This window comes from Hyperolius riggenbachi, chromosome 3 (genome assembly GCF_040937935.1).
Source record: "Hyperolius riggenbachi isolate aHypRig1 chromosome 3, aHypRig1.pri, whole genome shotgun sequence".
In the NCBI taxonomy this organism is placed as follows: domain Eukaryota; kingdom Metazoa; phylum Chordata; class Amphibia; order Anura; family Hyperoliidae; genus Hyperolius; species Hyperolius riggenbachi.
The window spans coordinates 120625650-120647231 of record NC_090648.1 but is presented as its reverse complement, the minus strand read 5'-3'; the positions used below and the strand labels follow the sequence as shown (position 1 = coordinate 120647231).

At 45.0% G+C, this 21582-nt stretch overlaps 1 protein-coding gene across 1 annotated transcript in view; it reads left to right on the top strand.

Moving 5' to 3' along the window:
* Window positions 1-21582, top strand: part of TMEM127 (transmembrane protein 127) — a 31492-nt gene extending 9910 nt beyond the window's left edge. Inside the window, exons 2-4 of the mRNA XM_068274846.1 lie at window positions 4937-5206; window positions 8597-8761; window positions 12436-21582. Of these exons, the coding sequence (XP_068130947.1) occupies window positions 4963-5206; window positions 8597-8761; window positions 12436-12740 (714 nt within the window). The 5' untranslated portion in view covers window positions 4937-4962 and the 3' untranslated portion in view covers window positions 12741-21582. The remainder of the gene's footprint in view (window positions 1-4936; window positions 5207-8596; window positions 8762-12435) is intronic.

The window sequence follows — 21582 nt, the reverse complement described above, 5'->3', positions numbered from 1 at the left end:
TCATTACTGTGTGGTGGGCTGCGTTACAGACTGCTCTAACGTGCGCCTGTAACGTCCCACTGTGAAACCAGCCTTAAAGATCCTGTTGTGCATGAATGAGCACATTGTTCCCCTCCTTACCCCACCTGCCAAAAGCTAGCCAGTTGTGCGCCACACCTTTTTTCTCTCCTTCCCTCTCTATAGTCAATGTACACATCACTGGACTGTTGCTCAATGATTTGTCTATAAGACTTGTGCTTAGGATTGTTACCCTGGAGATGGATCCTAATCCCTATGGGTGACAGGTATTGTATGAGTGCATTCACCTTTATTAGGTGACTGCATCAAACTATGACAAACAAGCTGAGCTTGACAATACAGATAAAAAAAGTTCCTTTTCACTTAAGGTAGCCATACACTGGTCGATTTGCCATCAGATTCGACCAACTGACAGATCCCTATCTGATCGAATCTGATCAGAGAGGGATCGTATGGCTACCTTTACTGCAAACAGATTGTGAACAGATTTCAGCCTGAAACCGTTCACAATCTGTTGTGGTGGTGGTGGTGCTGCCGCCGCTCCCCCATGCTCGCATACATTACCTGCTCTGCCGGCGCGACTCCAGTCCCCAGGTCACCGCTGCTCCGTCTCCGCTCTGGTCTCCGGCCCCGGCATGCTTTACTTCTTCCTGCCCGGCAGGAAGTTTAAACAGTAGAGCGCCCTCTACTGTTTAAACTTCCTGCCGGGCTGGAGGAACTGAAGCATGCCGGAGACCAGCGTGGACATGGAGCAGCGGTGACCGGGCGTAGACGTGCCGGTGGAGCAGGTAATGTATGCGGCTCTATTGCGTCGGTCGTCGGGTACTCGAACGCCGCTAGCGACGCTCTCCCTACCCGCGGGCGATCGACGCTAATTTTCCGCACGGAGCGATCGACGGGATCGGACGAAAAGGATCGAAATTCGGCGTGTAGCGCGAACGATTGGCAGCAGATTCAATCCCAGTGATCGAATCTGCTGTCGAAACGGCGGCGAATCGGGCCAGTGTATGGCCACCTTTAGAGAAGCTGTCAGCCACACTATCTCAGAAAAAACAACAACACATATATAAGTAGATAAATACTTGCTCTACTTGCATAACACATGTATTACACTGTCCACGTTTTGATTTTAGTGATTTTTCTACAGTAAAAAAAGAGAAAATCCTTCTTAGCATTTACCATTTTAAGTGTGGCTATTTTGGAACCAATCCTGATGTCATTTCCTGCCCTACTCTCCTCTTCCTGATTTTCCCACCCTTCACTATAGAAAGTGCATTGTCTTAGCATGAGAAATATTGGCCAATCAGAGAGGAACAGAAGTGTGAGAGGGGAAAACAGCAGGGAAAGACGCTTCAGCCAATCAGACTGCATTAGTTAAGTCTGAGGGGAAATAGAGAAGCAATAAAAGGATAACCCAGCATGCCCTGCAACTTCCTTTATGTGTACCAAATTTGGTGTGTACCAAATAAGTCAGGTAAACTGGGGAATGATCATTTCTCAACAAGAAAAGTAATAGTGATTTTAACTTTTGGATTGCCTGATAAGCATCCTTATTACTTGTTTACCAGATAAAAATAAATAATTGATTTTTGATTTTATGTCCGATAGTTACACTTTAATCTTACCTCTTCCATGTTGTACATAGCTTGAGAAGAGTGTTTTACAAATGGTGTCATGCAACTTTTCTGTCTGGAGCTACAGAATGTATTGTCTCCATGCCATCTTCCGCTCTGCAAATTCTAAAAACATAATAAACTGCATCTTATAATTTTCTGCCTTTAGGGTCTTTTACACTTTTGCGTTAGTATGCATTTGAGTGCGTTCGTGTGTTTTGGTACGCATTTTTTCAATAGCAGTGCATTGTGAAAAAGATTTCACAACTGTGCCATAACTGTGAACTGTGCCATAGGAAAACATGGGCATTACTTTGAAAATCGGTTTTCTTTCCATTATAACTGAGAGCAATTGGTGTAAAAGGAGCCTTACACAGTAAATTTCTGCCTCTTGCCTTCTCTGAGAAATAAATGTTTACGTAGGAAAGTGGGTAAAGGAATGTGTTGGCAGTGACATCGGGGCGGGGTGGGACTGATCTCAGGAGCCAAGTTTCCAGTTCTCTTAAACATTCACATTTGTAGAGTAGCTTTCGAGGCTTTCTTTAAAGCAGATCTCCAGCCTAAGGGCTGGTTCACACGGACGGCAGGCGGCTTCTGGCGGCTGGAAGCCGTCTTGTTCGGGGACGGCGGTACGGCGATCGTCAGCTTCACGTCGCGATCAGCGGTTTTCATCCCCGCAAGGGAACATGAAGACGCGGTGGCTAGGCGACCCTGGACACTGCCTGCGGCTTCTAGGGTCGGCTGAAACGACACAGGGGATTGGAATGTCACGTTTGCGCAATCGCCGGTAACTGCGCGATGCTAAACGCTCCCATTCACTTGAATGAGAGCGTTTAGCCGACGAGTCCCGAACGCTTGGCGGTAAACGTGTGTGAACCAGCCCTAGATGTAGAATCCTGCAGCCTTCCTGTATAAGAAAGTTATGGTTACCTGCACTGCCTTGTCCCTCGAAACCGTGTCAAAGACCCTGCATCACCCGACTTCCAGCATGTGGCCCCGCCTCCCCCTCTGCTCGGATAAAAATGTCAAAATGTTTACTCCAGTAAACATCCATGGCGATTTTGTTCAGGGGCGGGGTCACGCGCCGGTTGTCAGGTGATGCAGGGTTCTTGGAGAGGCTTCGAGGGACAAGGCAGTGCAGGCAGCCATAACTTTCTTTTACAGGAAGGCTGCAGGATTTTACATTAAGGGCCCGTTCCCACTATCGCGAATCCGCATGTGTTGTCCGCATGCGGATTCGCACAGCCAATACAAGTGGATGGGCCTGTTTCCACTTGTCAGTTTTCCTGTGCGGTTTTCTGTGCAGGATTTTTCTGCACGGCAGAGCACTCAGAATTTGCTTGCGTGTGGAATGCAGGCGAATCTCATGCAATGTATTTAATAGGGAAATCGCTTGCATTTTCCCCATGCGTTTTTTTGCCGCAAATTCGCATAGGTACCAATGTAAATTCACACAGGCAGTGACATGGTTAAAATCGCACATACCCTCACCTATGCGAATTCGCGGCAAAAAACGCATGCGGAATCGCACACGCATGCGATTTCGCCTGCAGTGATTCGCCGGCGATTCAGCATTGCAATAGTGGAAACGGACCCTTAGGCTGGAGTTCCTCTTTAACCACCTTAGCGGTATGGACGAGCTCAGCTCGTCCATTACCGCCAGAGGGTGCCGCTCAGGCCCTGCTGGGCCGATTTTTATGAAATAAAGAGCAGCACACGCAGCCGGCACTTTGCCAGCCGCGTGTGCTGCCCGATCGCCGCCGCTCAGCGGCGAAAGAGGGTCCCCCCAGCCGCCTGAGCCCTGCGCAGCCGGAACAAATAGTTCCGGCCAGCGCTAAGGGCTGGATCGGAGGCGGCTGACGTCCATGACGTCACTCCGCGCGTCGCCATGGCGACAGGAGAAGCCAAACACGGAAGGCTGCTCATTGCGGCCTTCCGTGTTACTTTTGGCCGCCGGAGGCGATCAGAAGAATGCCTCCGGAGCGCCATCTAGTGGGCTTTCATGCAGCCAACTTTCAGTTGGCTGCAAGAAATAGTTTTTTTTTTATTTAAAAAAAAACCCTCCTGCAGCCGCCCTGGCGATCTTAATAGAACGCCAGGGTGGTTAATTGATATGAATAGAAATGGCTCCAAAAAACAAAAAAAATCTTGATGGCTCTTTAAATTCCATGTCCGTTTTCTCCTTCCATGGTTTAACCACTCTGCGACCTCCTAACGCCTATTGGCCGCATAGTGGCTCTGTTGTTCCTCCATCACATCATATGGCTTCATCTCGTGAGGAGCGAGATTAGACGGGAGCGCGTGCTCGCACAAGCTCCCGTCACATAAACAAAAGGAGGCAGCGATCAGCCTGCTAGCGGCTGATAAGCGTTGGCAGGCTGTGTTGTGTATTTATTTCGAAAATATTTATATAGCGCTGACATCTTGCACAACGCTATACAGCGTATATTGTCTTGTCACTAACTGTCCCTCTGATGGGCTCAAAATCTAATCCCAGCCATAGCCATGTATTTTTACGTAGTGTTGGGCCAATTTGTGGGGGGAGGGGAGATATAGCGCTGCATAATATGTTGGTGCTATATAAATACAATAAATAATAATAATAATATAAAAATGTAAAAAACTAGGGCTTTTTCAATAAAAAAAATAAAATAAATTCAAAATTGCAGCAGCAATCGAGACCATCTAAATAAATCTATTTGTGAGAAGAAAAGGAGGTAAAATTCATTTTGGTGCTAAGTTGTATGAGCAATAAATCGTTAAAGCGGTAAAATGCTAAATTGTAAAAAAAAAAAAAAAAAAAAAAATTGGCCCGGTCACTAGTGGGGTATAAACCTCTGGTCCTCAAGTAGTAAAACACTGAATTTTGAAAACTGCTAAATATGTGCAGATACAAGGTATGTGTGTTAATGTCTTTGTGTAAAAAAATAAATAAAAAAATAAAATAAAAATAATTATAATAATAATAATCCGAACATTTGTATAGCGCTTTTCTCCTGTTGGACTCAAAGCGCTCAAGAGCTGCAGCCACTGGGACACGCTCAAGAGGCCACCCTGCAGCGTTCAGGAGTCTTGCCTTGAACTCCTTACTGAATAGGTACTGACCCTAGCCAGGATTTGAATCCTGGTCTCCCATGTCAAAGGCAGAGCCCTTAACCAGTACACTTTCCAGCCACTACTTTTTATAGGGTCTTTTTTTTGGGGGGGGGGGGCAAAAATATACCTTTTACTATGTATTTCCTCTTTGCAGCAGAGGTCATAAATTGATGACACTGAATTTATGATTTTGTGTTTCCTGCCTGCAGAGTGAAAGCCCTCCTCAGCACCTGAGATGTTTGCTCCCGGCGGGTCCGGCGGCTCCTCCTTGCCAAGGAGAAGGGGCCATGGAACCCATGCTCTTCCCAAGCAACCAGAGAGAAGCCTGGCGTCCGCTCTACCCGGTGCTTTATCTATCACTGCTCTGTGCACTGCTCTAGCAGAGCCCGCCTGGCTACATATCCATGGAGGGACATGTAAACGTCAGGAGTTGGGTGTGGCAGATGTGCTGGGAGCCGAGGATCCTGAACTGTTATCAAGTGAGTTCTGTCTCTGTTGCTGTGCTTAAAGCAAACCTGAAGTGAGTCAGAAAAGAAAACTAGCTACTTACCTCGGTATTGGGGAGCCCTGGATAGTCCAGTCCTCTTACACCCCACCAATACAGCACAGGGTCCTTGGTTAATGAGCTTTCTTCTGGCCATAGCTGTGGATGAACACAGCAACACTTGGCATGCGTGAGAACGGTCATGGCATGCCCAGTACTGGAAGCACTTGTGCATGGAGGAGGAAAACCTGTGCTGTTTGCCAGCCTTCCTATAATCTGATAGTCTGGTAGTCTTTATGCCACTCCACTTTTAAAATACTTCTTAAAGTATAACTGAGTGATATGTAGGCTGCCATTTGCATTTCCTTTTACGCAGTACCAGTTGCCTGGCTGTCCTGCTAATCTTCTGCCTCTAATACTTTTAGCCATAGACCCTGTACAAGCATGCAGCAGGTCAGGTATTTCTTACATTATTGTCAGATCTGACGATTAGCTGCATGCTTGTTTCTGGAGTTATTCAGACCAGGGCGTTGGAGTTGGTGGTTTCATAAACTGAGGAGTCGGAGTTAGATGAGTCTTGTACCAGTTCCACAGCCCCAGTTAGTATTAGACTAAGGAGTCGGAGTCAAGGAGTCGGAGCCATTTTGGATACCTGGAGTTGGAGTCAGTCGGCGGTTTCATAAACGTTGGAGCCGGATGAATTTTGTGCCGACTCCACAGCTACTACAGCCAAACAGATCAGCAGGGCTGCCAGTCAACTGGTATTGTTTAAAAGGAAATAAATATGGCAGCCTCCATATCCCTTTTCACTTTAATTGTCCTTTAAGGTGTCCATTAATGATACATCAAATCGAAAGAGGAGTCTGCACACAGTCTTGCTGGAACACTGTGCAGTAGTTTATTGTCCCATCACATAAACAAATGCAATTTACATCTCACCCAACGGCAGACAATCGTTTTGGGGCCACTAGGGTCCTCTTTGTCAAGACATAAGGCCGAAGAAAATGTACAGTTAGCAATAGAGTCCCACGGGAACTGGAAACAATCGGTCGTCCCCATTAACGGCCAAAAACCTGCTAACCAATTTAATCAGTTGAATGGAATGGATTGGATACCAGAAGAATAGGAGGCGCCCTTGTTGTATATTCAAAAAGGTACTGGTCATTTAACCATATATGAAAAATAATTTGCCTACCTTGTGGAAGGAGACAATATTCAGACAAGATATCAAGTGGATTTATTGGTAAAAGCACTTCGGACAACGCGTTTCACGGTACAAACCGCTTCCTCAGGTCAAAGTAAGGTGCTTTTATATGGTTTTTTTTTTGTTTTTGTTTTTTTTGGCGCCCAGGCTCTTCATACCCATATAAGAGCACCTTACTTTGACCTGAGGAAGCGGTTTGTACCGTGAAACGCGTTGTCCGAAGTGCTTTTACCAATAAATCCACTTGATATCTTGTCTGAATATTGTCTCCTTCCACAAGGTAGGCGAATTATTTTTCATATATGGTTAAATGACCTGTTTGAATATACAACAAGGGCGCCTCCTATTCTTCTGGTATCCATAATATAACAACCCAAGCATTGGGATTGTTTGCTCACGATACAGTGAGTATTTTTTCTTTGAAGGAGCTGCGACCACATAATAAAGACCGAGTGGGGACGGGCTTTTCCCACCTGCCTGTTGGGAGTGGTTGCCTCTGGAGCAACCCACACTTGTGAGTATTATTACTCCTATTTTTGTCTATTTATCCAAAGATAATACACCATTGGGGCTCCCGGTGTCTCTGTGGTTTTTTCGTTTAGTGTACCCACCACAGCCTCCAATGGAATGGATTGGTTTTTCAGATCGATCCCATCAATCTGATTACATTGTTAGCGGGTTTTTGGCAACTACCAGTTGTTTCCGACTGCCGCGATGATTGGAAGCGATCAATTGTCCATGGAATTGTATTGTTAATGACCACTCTAAAATGGTCTGAAAGTCAGTATTTCTACTTGGCTCTAAAAGATTCCTTACAGCTTTAAAGCTACTATCCCCGAAAAAAATTCTAGCAGAACATCACTGAAATGGTTAAACAAAGCATTTTGCCATGATATTCCGCTTCAAATCCGCATCCAAACTGGAGATAACTGTATCTTTTTTTACTTGTTAACCACTTCAGGACCAGCACCCTCTGCCCCCTTAAGGACCAGAGGGTGCTGATCCCGTAAACGGCTGCTTCCCAACGAATCGCCGCTAAAATCCGGCGCTCCCGACGAACACGCCGCAGGCTGCTCTCTCTGCCGTCGGTATGACGGCAGAGCGCTGTGCGCCGGTCAGGAGCCGCTTTCATTGGCTCCTGACAATGGCAACTACCAGTTGTTTCCGACTGCCGCGATGATTGGAAGCGATCAATTGTCCATGGAATTGTATTGTTAATGACCACTCTAAAATGGTCTGAAAGTCAGTATTTCTACTTGGCTCTAAAAGATTCCTTACAGCTTTAAAGCTACTATCCCCGAAAAAAATTCTAGCAGAACATCACTGAAATGGTTAAACAAAGCATTTTGTCATGATATTCAGCTTCAAATCCGCATCCAAACTGGAGATAACAGTATCTTTTTTTACTTGTTAACCACTTCAGGACCAGCACCCTCTGCCCCCTTAAGGACCAGAGGGTGCTGATCCCGTAAGCAGCTGCTTCCTAACGAATCACCGCTAAAATCCGGCGCTCCCGACGAACACGCCGCTCTGTCCCCGCCGCAGGCTGCCGACGGCAGAGCGCTGTGCGCCGGTCAGGAGCCGCTTTCATTGGCTCCTGATCCTGTCACTCCATGTAAGCCAATGGGAACAGCTTACATGAATGACAGGGCCAGGAGCCAATAAAAACGCCTCCTGCCCGGCGCACAGTGCTCTGCCGTCATAGAGGCGGCAGAACGGCACATTTCCGCGCAGACCATTCGGGGACAGCGGCGGAGATGGGCGGGGGCGTGCGGTCAGTGGGACGTAGAGTTTACGTCCGGTCAGAACCGCAGCGCCCCCTGCTCGCCGTAGATTTATACTGCTGCTGTCCGCAGTAGGTTTAACACAAATGTATCAACACTGGAATGTAAACAAACACTCTGAAAAGCTGTCTCTGCTTCAGGCACACACAGTGTTCAGAATAGCTCATTAGAAGATTTTCATATATAATAAAAAGCAGTTAAAATAAAAAATGCAATAACAGCTTTCAGGGCAAGATAAACTACACTTTTGAAACTTGTAATTTGTAGACAGACAATATGACTTGGGCACAAAAGCAAATATGATAACTGTATGAGTAATAAAAAGTAGGATAACATATTTTTATTGAATGTTGTTGCATAAATAAAGGTATGTTATTTTTTTTAAATATATTTGCAGAGTTCTGTATGAACCGTCAGACTATACTACTTCTCCGTGTCATAGCTGGCTTCTGTTTCCTGGGTATCGCCTGCAGTATGACTGCCTTCTTGCTAGACGTCTTTGGCCCTAAACACCCAGCTCTGAAAATTACACGTCGCTATGCCTTTGCCCATATCCTAACAGGTATGTTCAGTATGCTGAGATCATTAATGTGATCATTGATGTCATGACACAGATTTGGCATAAAAGTCCAGGATATTGTAGTCCAGTTGGAAAGCGGTTCTGCTGCTGCTTTTTTGCTTTAGATCTTTGCTCCTACTCCTGCTTGGCTTTAGATTTCTGTTCCTACTTCTTCCTGATTTCAAGTCCCTCCTCCTACTCTTTCCTGATTATAGGTCCCTCCTCCTACTCCTTCCTGATTACAGGTCCCTCCTCCTACTCCTTCCTGATTACAGGTCCCTACTCCTTCCTGATTACAGGTCCCTCCTCCTACTCCTTCCTGATTACAGGTCCCTCCTCCTACTCCTTCCTGATTACAGGTCCCTCCTCCTACTCCTTCCTGATTACAGGTCCCTCCTCCTACTCCTTCCTGATTACAGGTCCCTCCTCCTACTCCTTTCTGATTACAGGTCCCTCCTCCTACTCCTTTCTGATTACAGGTCCCTCCTCCTACTCCTTTCTGATTACAGGTCCCTCCTCCTACTCCTTCCCGATTACAGGTCCCTCCTCCTACTCCTTCCCGATTACAGGTCCCTCCTCCTACTCCTTCCCGATTACAGGTCCCTCCTCCTACTCCTTCCCGATTACAGGTCCCTCCTCCTACTCCTTCCCGATTACAGGTCCCTCCTCCTACTCCTTCCCGATTACAGGTCCCTCCTCCTACTCCTTCCCGATTACAGGTCCCTCCTCCTACTCCTTCCCGATTACAGGTCCCTCCTCCTACTCCTTCCCGATTACAGGTCCCTCCTCCTACTCCTTCCCGATTACAGGTCCCTCCTCCTACTCCTTCCCGATTACAGGTCCCTCCTCCTACTCCTTCCCGATTACAGGTCCCTCCTCCTACTCCTTCCCGATTACAGGTCCCTCCTCCTACTCCTTCCCGATTACAGGTCCCTCCTCCTACTCCTTCCCGATTACAGGTCCCTCCTCCTACTCCTTCCCGATTACAGGTCCCTCCTCCTACTCCTTCCCGATTACAGGTCCCTCCTCCTACTCCTTCCCGATTACAGGTCCCTCCTCCTACTCCTTCCCGATTACAGGTCCCTCCTCCTACTCCTTCCCGATTACAGGTCCCTCCTCCTACTCCTTCCCGATTACAGGTCCCTCCTCCTACTCCTTCCCGATTACAGGTCCCTCCTCCTACTCCTTCCCGATTACAGGTCCCTCCTCCTACTCCTTCCCGATTACAGGTCCCTCCTCCTACTCCTTCCCGATTACAGGTCCCTCCTACTCCTTCCCGATTACAGGTTCCTCCTCCTCCCCGATTACAGGTTCCTCCTCCTCCTCCTTCCCGATTACAGGTCCTTCCTCCTCCTCTTTCCCGATTACAGGTCCCTCCTCCTCCTCCTTCCTGATTACAGGTCCCTCCTCCTTCCCGATTACAGGTCCCTCCTCCTCCTCTTTCCCGATTACAGGTCCCTCCTCCTCCTCCTTCCTGATTACAGGTCCCTCCTCCTTCCTGATTACAGGTCCCTCCTCCTTCCTGATTACAGGTCCCTCCTCCTTCCTGATTTCAGGTCCCTCCTCCTCCTTACGTACTGCATTAAAGTGAACTTGTACCAGGCCAGAATCAAAAAAGTTAGATACTCATCCATGTGTAGGGAAAGCCCTGGATCCCATAGAGAAATGGTTCCCAACCTTTTTGAAGTCGTGACACATCGTGCCAAAGGCTCAAATCTCCATGACACATCACATATGTACAATAGAAAAATACCACGAAATGGGTGAAAGAGTGCATTATGCTGAATACACTTAAAAATGAAGGCTATAACATTTCAGAAATATTAATAATAATTAATCAGTGGGACAGTTACCCCCCCCCCTCCCCCACCCATTTGGAATGATTGCACAGCACCAAGAATTTGCACCGCACGTTATAGCCGTATTGCACCCCCCCCCAAAAAAAAAACCCTCACAGGTAGCCAGGTGTAGTTAGCCAACTATAGGTGCCCCAGTATAGGAAGTCAGGTATAGGTGCCCTCAGTTATAGGTAGCCAAGCATAGGTACCCCCAGTATAGGAAGTCCGGTGTCGGTGCATCAGTATAAGTAGCCAAGCATATGTGCTCCCAGCATAGGAAGTCAGGTGTAGGTGCCCTCCATATAGGTAGCCAAGCATAGGTGCCCCCAGTATAGGAAGTCAGGTGTAGGGGCATCAGTATAGGTAGCCAAGCATAGGTGCCCCCAGTATAGGAAGTCAGGTGTAGGGGCATCAGTATAGGTAGCCAAGCATAAGTACCCCCAGTACAGGAAGTCAGGTGTGGGTGCCTTCAGTATAGGTAGCCAAGCATAGGTGTCCTCAATATAGGAAGTCGGGTGTAGGTGCATCAGCATAGTTAGCCAAGTATAAGTGTTCCCAGTATAAGAAGGAAGGTGTAGGAGGACCCCTTATAGGTAACCAGGCATAGGTGTCTCAAGTATTAGTAGTCAGGTTAGGAGCCCTCAGTGGCATATGTTGACAGCAGCGGCTGACTCACCAGCTCCACATGTTCCAGTGTTGATGTCACTCTTCTTTCCCCCGCCTCTGCTCTGACTGTAGTAGTTAAAGGGAAGGTTCAGGGACTAACAAAAAAAAAAATCCATATCCACTTACCTGGGGCTTCCTCCAGCCCGTGGCAGGCAGGAGGTGCCCTCGGCGCCGCTCAGCAGGGTCCCAGTGGCCGACCCGACCTGGCCAGGCCGGCAGCCAGGTCGGGCTTCTTCTGCGCTCCATTGTGCGTTTCACGCCGGCGCGAACTACTGAGCCTGCGCAGTACAGCCCGGAGGACGTCCGATGACGTCAGCGCGCCGGCGTGAAACGCACAGTGGAGTGCAGAAGAAGCCCGACCTGGCCGCCGGCCTGGCCAGGTCGGGTCGGCCACCGGGAGCCTGCGGAGCAGCGCCGAGGGCACCTCCTGCCTGCCACGGGCTGGAGGAAGCCCCAGGTAAGTGGATATGTATTTTTATTTTTTTTTGTGTTAGTCCCTGAACCTTCCCTTTAAAGGAGGGCTACAAGAAAATGGCCACCGATGTCCGCATTTGTGGACATCGGTGGCCATTTTCTTGTAATCCTGCTCAAACTACAGTCAGAGCGGAGGCAGGGAGAGACAGAGTGGAGCAGCGAGTGGCAACACATACCTGATGCTGGTTGCCAATTTGTGCCATAGAGCCTTTCCCTGTCCTCGCTCTCTCATTGTTCCACCACCGCCCCCTGTGTAGGTCAAATACCTCTTCAGCACTCCTTGTGCAGGTTTCATAAGTACTCACATTCCCAAATGCTTACGAAGAAGAGCAGATCTGTACTGCACATAAGGGAGGCTGGGCTTATGAATGGGCAGTACGGATGCACCTGCCTTCAGTAACCACTCAGGGACACTAGTAGTTTCAAAGCCTGTCGTGGAGTACTGAAGTTATGTAAATTCAGCAGGGGACATTGGTGAAATGAGGGCACAGTGAGAAAACTGGGAAGGCTCTGTGGGATCCAGGGCCTTCCCTCTTCATAGCTAAGTAGCAGAAAATCTAAATAAATGTGTTGTGTATGACAAAATAGTAGTCAGTTTGGAAAATATTATTGCTGGACTGTTTTCCTAATTTGAATTTAGTTTTGTTTTGTGTAATTTGTTAAAATACTTTACTTCAATTTCTCTATCTTTTTTCACAGTTTTGCAATGTGCTACAGTGATTGGCTTTTGCTACTGGGCTTCAGAGCTCATACTTGCCCTTCAGCAGCAACACAAGCAGTACCATGGTTCCCAGGTCTATGTGACCTTCGCTGTGAGCTTCTACCTGGTGGCTGGTGCTGGAGGTGCATCCATCTTGGCCACTGCTGCGAATCTCCTTCGCCATTACCCTACAGAAGAGGAAGAGCAAGCTCTGGAGCTGCTGTCAGAGATGGAATCTGACTCCTACCCTGCAGAGTATGATGTCATGAATCCTTTCCAGCCTCCACCAGCTTATACTCCATAATGAGGGAGACAGCCAGTGTATTATCCATCAGACTGTCTTCTCCCTGTTTCGGGAGAGAGTACCTGCTGACTGAACCAGGAGGATGTTTCAGTTCAACTGCTGTAAATATGGAAACGGGCAGTTTATTCAGCTTCCTTTGTGGCCAGGTCATCGATTTCACGCTTCCCTTGCTTTTTGTTATAGAACATTCTTTTTTTGTGATTGCTCACAACTCCCAGAATGCTTTTCTCTTTAATATTTCTTTTGCTCTTGTCCTTGTCCTGCTTTGCCATGAAATCCAGCCAAGATAACAACACTGGCAGACCTTCTTCAGAAAGTCCCGTGTGTGGGGCCATAGTCTTTCTGAAGGAAAAGGATCAATGTGCGACTGCTTACATTCGTAAGCATTGTATTTCCAGTCAAACCCAGAGGTGCAGAGAAAGGTTTTCCTGATGGGCTCCTAGGAAAGAAAGAGGATGAGAATTCTGATTGCCTATATCAACGGTTGTAAGAGCGGTAAAACTGATTTTCTCTACTGGTGATAGATCAGAGATCTTACAGTCCTGCTGCCATCCATACACGGTGTTGGCAGCCATCTGTGCAGATCATCAGCTTAGCGAAAGAGATCCTGGATACTTCAGTCGTTCTGGTATTTCCTGAGGATTTATTCTGTTGTGTTTACTTCCCATCAGTCCAGCCTCTAACATGGCTGCCTCCACAGGGTATGGCTGACAGCATTCTGTTGGAAAAGGAGAATGTATTTAGCCTGAAAGAGGCTCGTTTGTCCAAAGTCTGGATTGCAATATGTTGGTGTGATTGGTTAAAATGTGTTTTTTTTTTCGTTCCGTTTTTTCACCTGTACCTAATGTATGGGTGTTATTTATATACCTGTGGTGTATATATTCTTTTTTTTTTTAATTGCTTAAAAAAAAATGTATATTTTCATGTGTTTTCATGAGGCACAGTAGATAGACTGTAGATGGTTAGTTACCAGGCAGGCTCTTGGAAAGAATTATCAAAGCGTTATTTATCCAACCTATACCCCTCCCCCTTTGCCCACTTTAGATACTAACCCTAATTGACTTATTTATATGACACACAATGGAAAGGACTGTCCATTGCTGCCCACTCTAGCAATTTTTTTAAATTAAATATTTAGACAAGAGGAGAGTATTTGGTCTCTCCTAAAGGATTTTAGCTTGATTAGCATGGCAGTGTGCAGCTTTACTGCCCCTACTGGAGGCAGTGGGTGAGTTTCAGCTTTGAATGGATAGTGGCAAACTTTTTGGCTATTGAGAAGTGCACAGTTAAGTGAACGCAAGCAAAAAAAAAGTGTGTTTTCGTCAACACACCACTTTGTTGCCTTGATTGGGCTGCCAGTTACTGCTGCAGGTAAAATGGAAAACTCCATGAACCTTGTATGTTGGTTCACAGCCACTGATCATTGACATGAGACAGTGATCAAAATGTGCTGCACAGACGTGAACTTTTACATTTAGTTTTTTTTTTAATCTTCTTACGTTCTTTAAAGAGAACCAGAGATGAAGCAACCTCATGTATTTTACCTTATAAATCAGTGGGAACATGACAGTAAACACCTAATCTGCTCTTTGTTACATTGTTCTCTGTTTAATTTGCCTGTTATCACCTCTAAGATAAGAATCCCGACTAAGCAGTCGGTCTGGCTTTGCTACAGAATAATTATAGCTGAGACTGTGTTCTTTGCTGTCTTCAAGTCCAAGCCTGCCCCCTGCTGGCTTTGCTCAGGAATCATTATAGCTGAGTCATTATAGCAAAGCCAGAATCAATGCTCAGTCCGGGATTCTTATCTCAGCTAGATAACAGACACTTTTAGCAGTGAGGATGGAACAGAGAGCATGGTAAATGTTTTCTCTAATGTTCCCACTGATTTCTATGGTAAAATACACAAGGGTGCTTCGTCTCTGGTTCACTTTAAAATTACCTTTGTTTTTGCATACTGCAATTTTGATGTCTGTGGGGTTTTTTTGGTTTTGTTTTTAGCTTAGTAATCTTCCGTTTTTAACTCTGTTGCCATAATACTATTACTTATTTTTTAAATCAACTTTCTTTTCTCATTTTACATTATTTAAGGGTAATCTGTGTAAAAAAATATATATTTTAAAATATGTATACAGAAATTTACATGGATTAAAAAAATGATGCTGAACAGATTGAATCAGATAAAATAACCCTTTTTTTTTCTTCTGGGTTTTTTTCTTCTTCTCCCCCCCCCCCCCCCCCCCCCCTTTTGAACAGGACTATAAATATTGGTGTCCCCACTCCCCTCCCTCTGCCCTTCCCCAACCAAAAATGAAAATGGCTTTTTAAACTTCAAACATAAAGGCTTGTACACACGTGCAACTTAATGCATGACCAAACGCCCAACATGACGAACTACACGACTTGTTGTTTGCACAACTATTACGTACACGCACTGACCAACTCGACAACCAATTTAAATACTGCACGCACACCATATCCATGTTAAAAAAAAAACAGCAAGTCATTCAAACGACTTGTACACACGTGGCCAACTTGCACGATAGTTGGTCAGTACATCTGCCGGTTGGATCGGACAAACAGCCTCTTATCAGTCGCTCATCTAGTGGTTTGCCGTGTTTACACATGCCAAAAGTATCGTCCAACAGACAAGTTTGGATGAGAGTTGGGCAGAAAAGTTGCACGTGTGTACCAACCTTAATGGCCCATACTCACGGGCTACAACTCACACGGCGCGCGCGTGTTGTGGCGACAGGTCGCCCGTGAGTATGAGGCGCAACACGGGCGCGCAACCCGAACCGTCGCTGCTGTCGCCAGGCGATTGGCGCGGTCAATCGCCCGGTGACAGTTGCTGCCGCAACTGTCGCTAGTCCGCGTGAGTATGCAGACTAGCGACCGCAACCTCTGTCCAGAACACGGAGCTTCCGGCGGCGGGGGAGGAATGTCGGCGTCAGCTTCCGTCGCACAGCTGATCCCTCTTCCGCGTGTGTACGCGGAGGGACCTGGCGACGAGCTGTCGCCGGCCTGTCGCGCACACGCTCCCGTGTGCTAGCGACAGGCCACAAATGTAGCCCGTAAGTATGGGCTATTAGACTATGACTGATTATGGTTGGGATTAGATTGTGAGTTCCTCTGAGGGACAGGTAGAGACATGGCTATATACACTATGTAAAAGTGCTGCAGAAGATGGTGGTATATTAATAGAAATTATATAAATACAAAATGATTATAAATTTGAGGGCAAGAATGCTAAAAGCAGAGCTGGGATTACAAAGATCAAGTGTATAAACTATATTGTATGTAAATATTAGTCTTATTTCTTTCATTCATGGAAAATGATATGCAGATTTTGACTTTTTTGGTATGTGATGCAAAGTCACACATCATTTCCTTTAAGCGATTATAAATAAATTGGCTAGGTTGTTGAAAAAAGCCAAATTTTGAAATGCCAAGACGAGTCATTTACAAATGACTGTGTTTATGTACATTTGTGCAGTCATATTCTAGTGAAGGAGATTTTCACAAAGAAATGAACATGTTATGGTATTTAGTGTTTATTTGTATTCCTGAACTTACGGTAATTTAGTTTGTTACCTTATACAGCTACTACACTTGTTGTTTTTTAGTACCAGATACTAAAAGGAATAGTCATTTTTTTTTCTTTCACAGAACAGTGTCAAGCCTTGTTCTACTTGTAACCCAATCACTAGAATGCAAGATTTAATAACTTGACAGTAGCCTGAACAAACCTCTCTCAATTCCTGTGTTACTGACCATTTAGCTTTTCCAAACATCTCTAAGGCCTAGTGCACACCAGAGCGTTTCCGCTGCGGTTTGCGATCCGCTTGCGGGTGCGGATCCGCTAGGGTAATGTATTTCAATGGGCTGGTGCACACCAGAGCGGGAGGCGTTTTGCAGAAACGCATACTCCCGGGCTGCAGCAGATTTTGGATTGCGGGTGCGTTTCTGCCTCAATGTTAAGTATAGGAAAAACGCAAACCGCTCTGAAAAACGCCTGTTCAGAGCGGTTTTGCCGGCGTTTTTGTTACAGAAGCTGTTCAGTAACAGCTTTACTGTAACAATATATGAAATCTACTATACTGAAATCAGCTGCAGCAATCCGCAAAACGCCATAGAAAAATAACAAAAAGCATTTCAAAATCTGCTAGCATTTTGCGGATCTGCTAGCGGTTTTTGGTGTGCACCAGGCCTTAGTGCACCTGTTGCTGACCCTTCAGCATTCACATACATCTCCAAGTGTACCTGTCACCTACTCTCCAGCCTCCACATACATCTCCATGTGCACCTGTTACCTACCTTCCAGCGTCCACATATATGCATACATCTCCAAGTGCACCTGTCACCTACCCAAGTAGATCCAAGTACACCTGTTACCTGCCCTCCATCTTCCATTTACATCTCCAAGTGCACCTGTTATTCAACCTTCACCTTTCAGACATCTATATGTGTATCTCTTTACTACCTTTTCAATAATTTGTTCTTGAACATGCACATACAAATTACACAAAGGGAGAAGTAGATGGGTTGGATTCCTAAATATGTGCAGAGAAGAGCAGTGAAGGTAAAGTGTAACTTTAGCCATTTTTTTTCCATATTGTGAGGACAGGAAATAACCATTATAAATCCCTTATTGCTATACTGTATATAAGGGAGATTGTACCCCATTTCCTGCTCTTCTAGCACAGGAAATGAGGAAGTCTAAGCGGTGATAGACACAATATACAAAGCATTTACAGCTTTAGCCATACTAAAAGAATTTCTATGGCTTGCATTCTGCCTATCATCAGTGGGGCAGGTTTACCAAGACATAGCTAGGAGAGTTGAAGTAAACCTGGTGCACAACAGGTGCAGAAGTGGAGCATTTGCTCTCAATGAACCAGACGGAATCTTTGATCTGGGAATCTGCTTTGTTTTTATGCTAGTTCAGCTCCAGTTTCCATTTTACTGGATTTGATAAATCTGCCCCAGTGACCCTGGTCTTGACTCTCTCTTAATTGTTTTTCTGTCATGTCTACACATACTGTACATTTTCAGCATCTAACAAGCAAAAATAGTATTTAAAAGTCGTTAAGGAAATTAAAATGTAACTTTAACTGAAACAAAAAAAATTGGACAGTTACTTACCTGGGGCTTCTTCCAACCCCCTGAAGTCTTCCTGGTCCTTCGCTATCCTCCCACGCTGTTCGGTTCCTCGAGTGCTCCTCCGAACGCTGTTTGCGTGGCCCCATGCTGTGTGCCATTTCCAACACGCTCCAGTGGCCGAGACCACACTGCACTTGTGCTGTAAACAAAAATTGCTACTACGCGTGCGCAGAATGCTACCGGCCACGGAGGAGTCGCGGTGGCTGAAGAGTCACCTGGCTTACAGAGGGGGGCATCGGAGGAACGGCGGAACACGGAATCATGGCAAGGGGGCAGGAGGGCTTCATGGGGTTGGAAGAAGCCCCAGGCAAGTGACTGGTCAATTCTTTTTTTCAATTAAGTGTCCCTTTAAGTAAATTTAGCACAACCTATTTTGAGTAAATATTTTTTTTTACTACTATTTTCTGTTATTGATCATTATTGATTCCGTTAATCTTCTGAGAGAAAACTCTGTAAAAACATGAATTCAATCAGGGCCATTTTCTGTCAGAAATCTCCCAAAATGTAACCCAGATAGCAATAAAAATTGGACCAATGTTCCAATCCTTCCTTACTGTATTCAGAATTAAAACAGGATTTCTACCATAAGCTGTGTTTACTTCAGATATTAAAGTATAAACTAATTTCATAAAATTCTTGCTTAGCGTGGGACTTTTCATAATTAAATGTTCTAAAGAAAATAATAACTTTCTAGTCCAAATTTCAATCTCCTATGATTTTCTAGCTTTGCTGAATTTTGCTAATTGCAGCCACAGCAACAGCTCATGATTTTTGTATGGACTAGCTCCATTCATTCTGCTGTGTTTTATCCATGCAGATAGGGCTGTTTACATGTGAAGATGTCTGTCCACAGCCCGCATGCCTACATACCCAGTTTAGTTTTCAGACAGTACAACCAAGCAACCAGTTGAGGCAGAGAGCAAATGGCACACGGTCTGTGATAGAGATTTGTTCACTTCCAGGTTTGATGACTGTTGCCAGGTCTTGGTGCACTTGTAGGTCTGTAGGTGAGCTTTTACACACAATAAGAACACAATCTGTCATTTTATGAAAGCATGTACTGTAAGTAGATAAAAAGATAAGTTTGCCACATAAGAAATGGGGGGAGGGGGGTTGAGATGGCTCCAGAGAGAGCAGTGAAAGTGGACATGGAGATGGTAGATGAGATGATAAATCCAGCTTGCATACAAATTTGAGGCAATCTGTTTGCAACTTGAAATTGGGCCAAACAGGAAGTGTGTTTTATTGGCCCAGTACTAGGCTGCATACATTTTGCTTAAAATACACATGCAGAGCTGGAATTGCTTCCATCTCTAGTTCTAAAAGCATCAATTTAAAAAGCTAAGGTCTACATTGAGACCTGTTTGCAGGACTGAAATAACTTAAAACTAAAGATGATAATCTACTTCAATATACAACACACTTCTCTCAGAATTGACCATAGCTTTTTAAATCGTTAAGGGCTTGTTTCCACTACGTCTAAATATGCAGCGTTTCCCTGCAGGAGAGCCAAACTGGCTAGGCTTGCAGTCCAAATCTCCTACTACTGGTGCGATTCTGGATGGCATGCTGCTGTTTACTACAGCACACATCTGAATACCTATAGCTGTGCATGGCAGCACAGGTGCTGTGTCCCAGTGGAAATAGGCCCAAACACTTTATGACCACTCTTACTGCTTTCCTTGTATTTACCCTTAAATTGCACCTGAACTCTTGCACAGGACAGAAGGAAAACAGAGAGAAATGCACCCTGTATGTATATACAGAGTTTAGCCAGTCCAATTCCCCCTCATCTGTGTCGAATCACAAGTGTAATTTGATCTCTCCCCTGTGTCAGCTGAGTTTATTTGAAAGCACAGGATGTTAACCCTATGTCTACTTCCATGAAAGCAGGAAGTAGAAACACTGCAGATTTATTACAGGATTTGTATAAGCTGTAACAAAGAAATATTGTTTTAAAGGTTATTATGCTGTTGCGTATCTTTTAGAGCAGAGAGGAAGTTCTGAGTTCAGGTGCACTTTAAGGGCTAGTTTCTGTTGGATGCAATCCCCTTTCCCCCTTAAAATTCCTTCGATAGCAGGCTCCTATCTGAATAATTTTCTGCTTGAATCCATAGTGATGGGATGTTTTCTTATGATTTGTAACCGTTGGGAGTCCCTAAGCTCAGGATCTGACAAAGGAAAGTACAGTACTCTCACAAGCTAATCCTCCAACAAAGTGCTGATAGGTGGACCATGTACAGTACTCGCCTCTTTTGTTTACTTGGAATTCTTGGCATTACCAAGGCACTAATGTGGAGATTGCTTTGCAGGATTCTTTTTTCAGTGGTTGCAGTTACCTACTTAGTTTATCAAGGTAAAGTCAGAGGACTGTATTTCCTTACACTGTAGCAAGTGCCGTTACAGCGCTCTTCTCAGCCTTGTGAAGGGATCTAACATTTTAAAGGGAATGTATAGTGAGTTTTTGTTTTTCTAATAATTAGAAGAGAGAAGAACAGTGTATACTTAACTCTTCCTTGGTCATGTGACTACTTGCAGGTTCCTTAAAGGGACACTGAAGCGAAAAAGAACTTGTGATTATAATTAATTGGTTGTATAGTACGGATAATTAATAGAACATTAGTAGCAAAGAAAATAGTGTCATATTTTTATTTTCAGGTATATAGCTTTTTAAAAACCTTGCATCATTATCTAACAATCGCACTTTTCACAAAACACTCAGCATTTTAAATGATTTCACTGAGCGGGCTACTGACCCTTTGAACTTTTCTTTGTATAAAAAACATAAAGAAGAAACTATGAGACAGTTGAGATAAGTGCTTCAAAAGACAGTGCTGTCCACTACTTTATAAAGTCGCAGAGCTCACAGAAGCTCTTTTGCATACATGGTAACTGGAGTTTCTTAACTCTTACTGTACTGGAAACAATATGAGACTCATATCTGTGCTAAGCTGTCCTACACATACAAATCATTCTCTCATAAGTTTATTTTCACTTCAGATTCCCTTTAATATGCCCATTGTAACTGGCTGATGCTCCAAGTCTCTTTTTTTTTTGTAGAGGTTTCCCAGCATCCTATATTTCTAGACACTGCTCCATTCATACTTACTGAGAGGCTAGTAGTGATCAGAAACTGCACAGAACACAGCGGCTGTAAACACAATGGAACATTGAGGAACATAACCTGTGTTTCTAACTGCCAAAGAGGAGACTATACTATTCTAATCCAATCCTTACAGGACTTTATGTGCCTGCACAGTACTTTAAATATAAATGATCAATGATTCATTGTACTTCCTATATCAAGTTGACAAAACGCCTTATAAATAATAAATAGAAACCCTACAGACCTTTTGCTATTTCCGGCCAAAATTATTATTAGTGAGCGTTGCTGCCATTCATTTGGGAGGCATTGTGACACTTCATGCACACATTCACCATGACTAAGTGACGTACTGTCCAATGGAGACGGGAGGGGAGCACCCACATCACCCACGGAGAAAGCAAATTGGCCAAGAAAATATGGCCAACTTATCGCCTGTGATCTGACGGGTACAGGAGACTAGATACCTGTACAAAGATCAGACTGATGGACCAAAAAGATCACACAAAATTATGTCAGATGGTTCATATTTGCATGTACTGTAGTCTGTAGACACTACACAGCTACACATTTAAA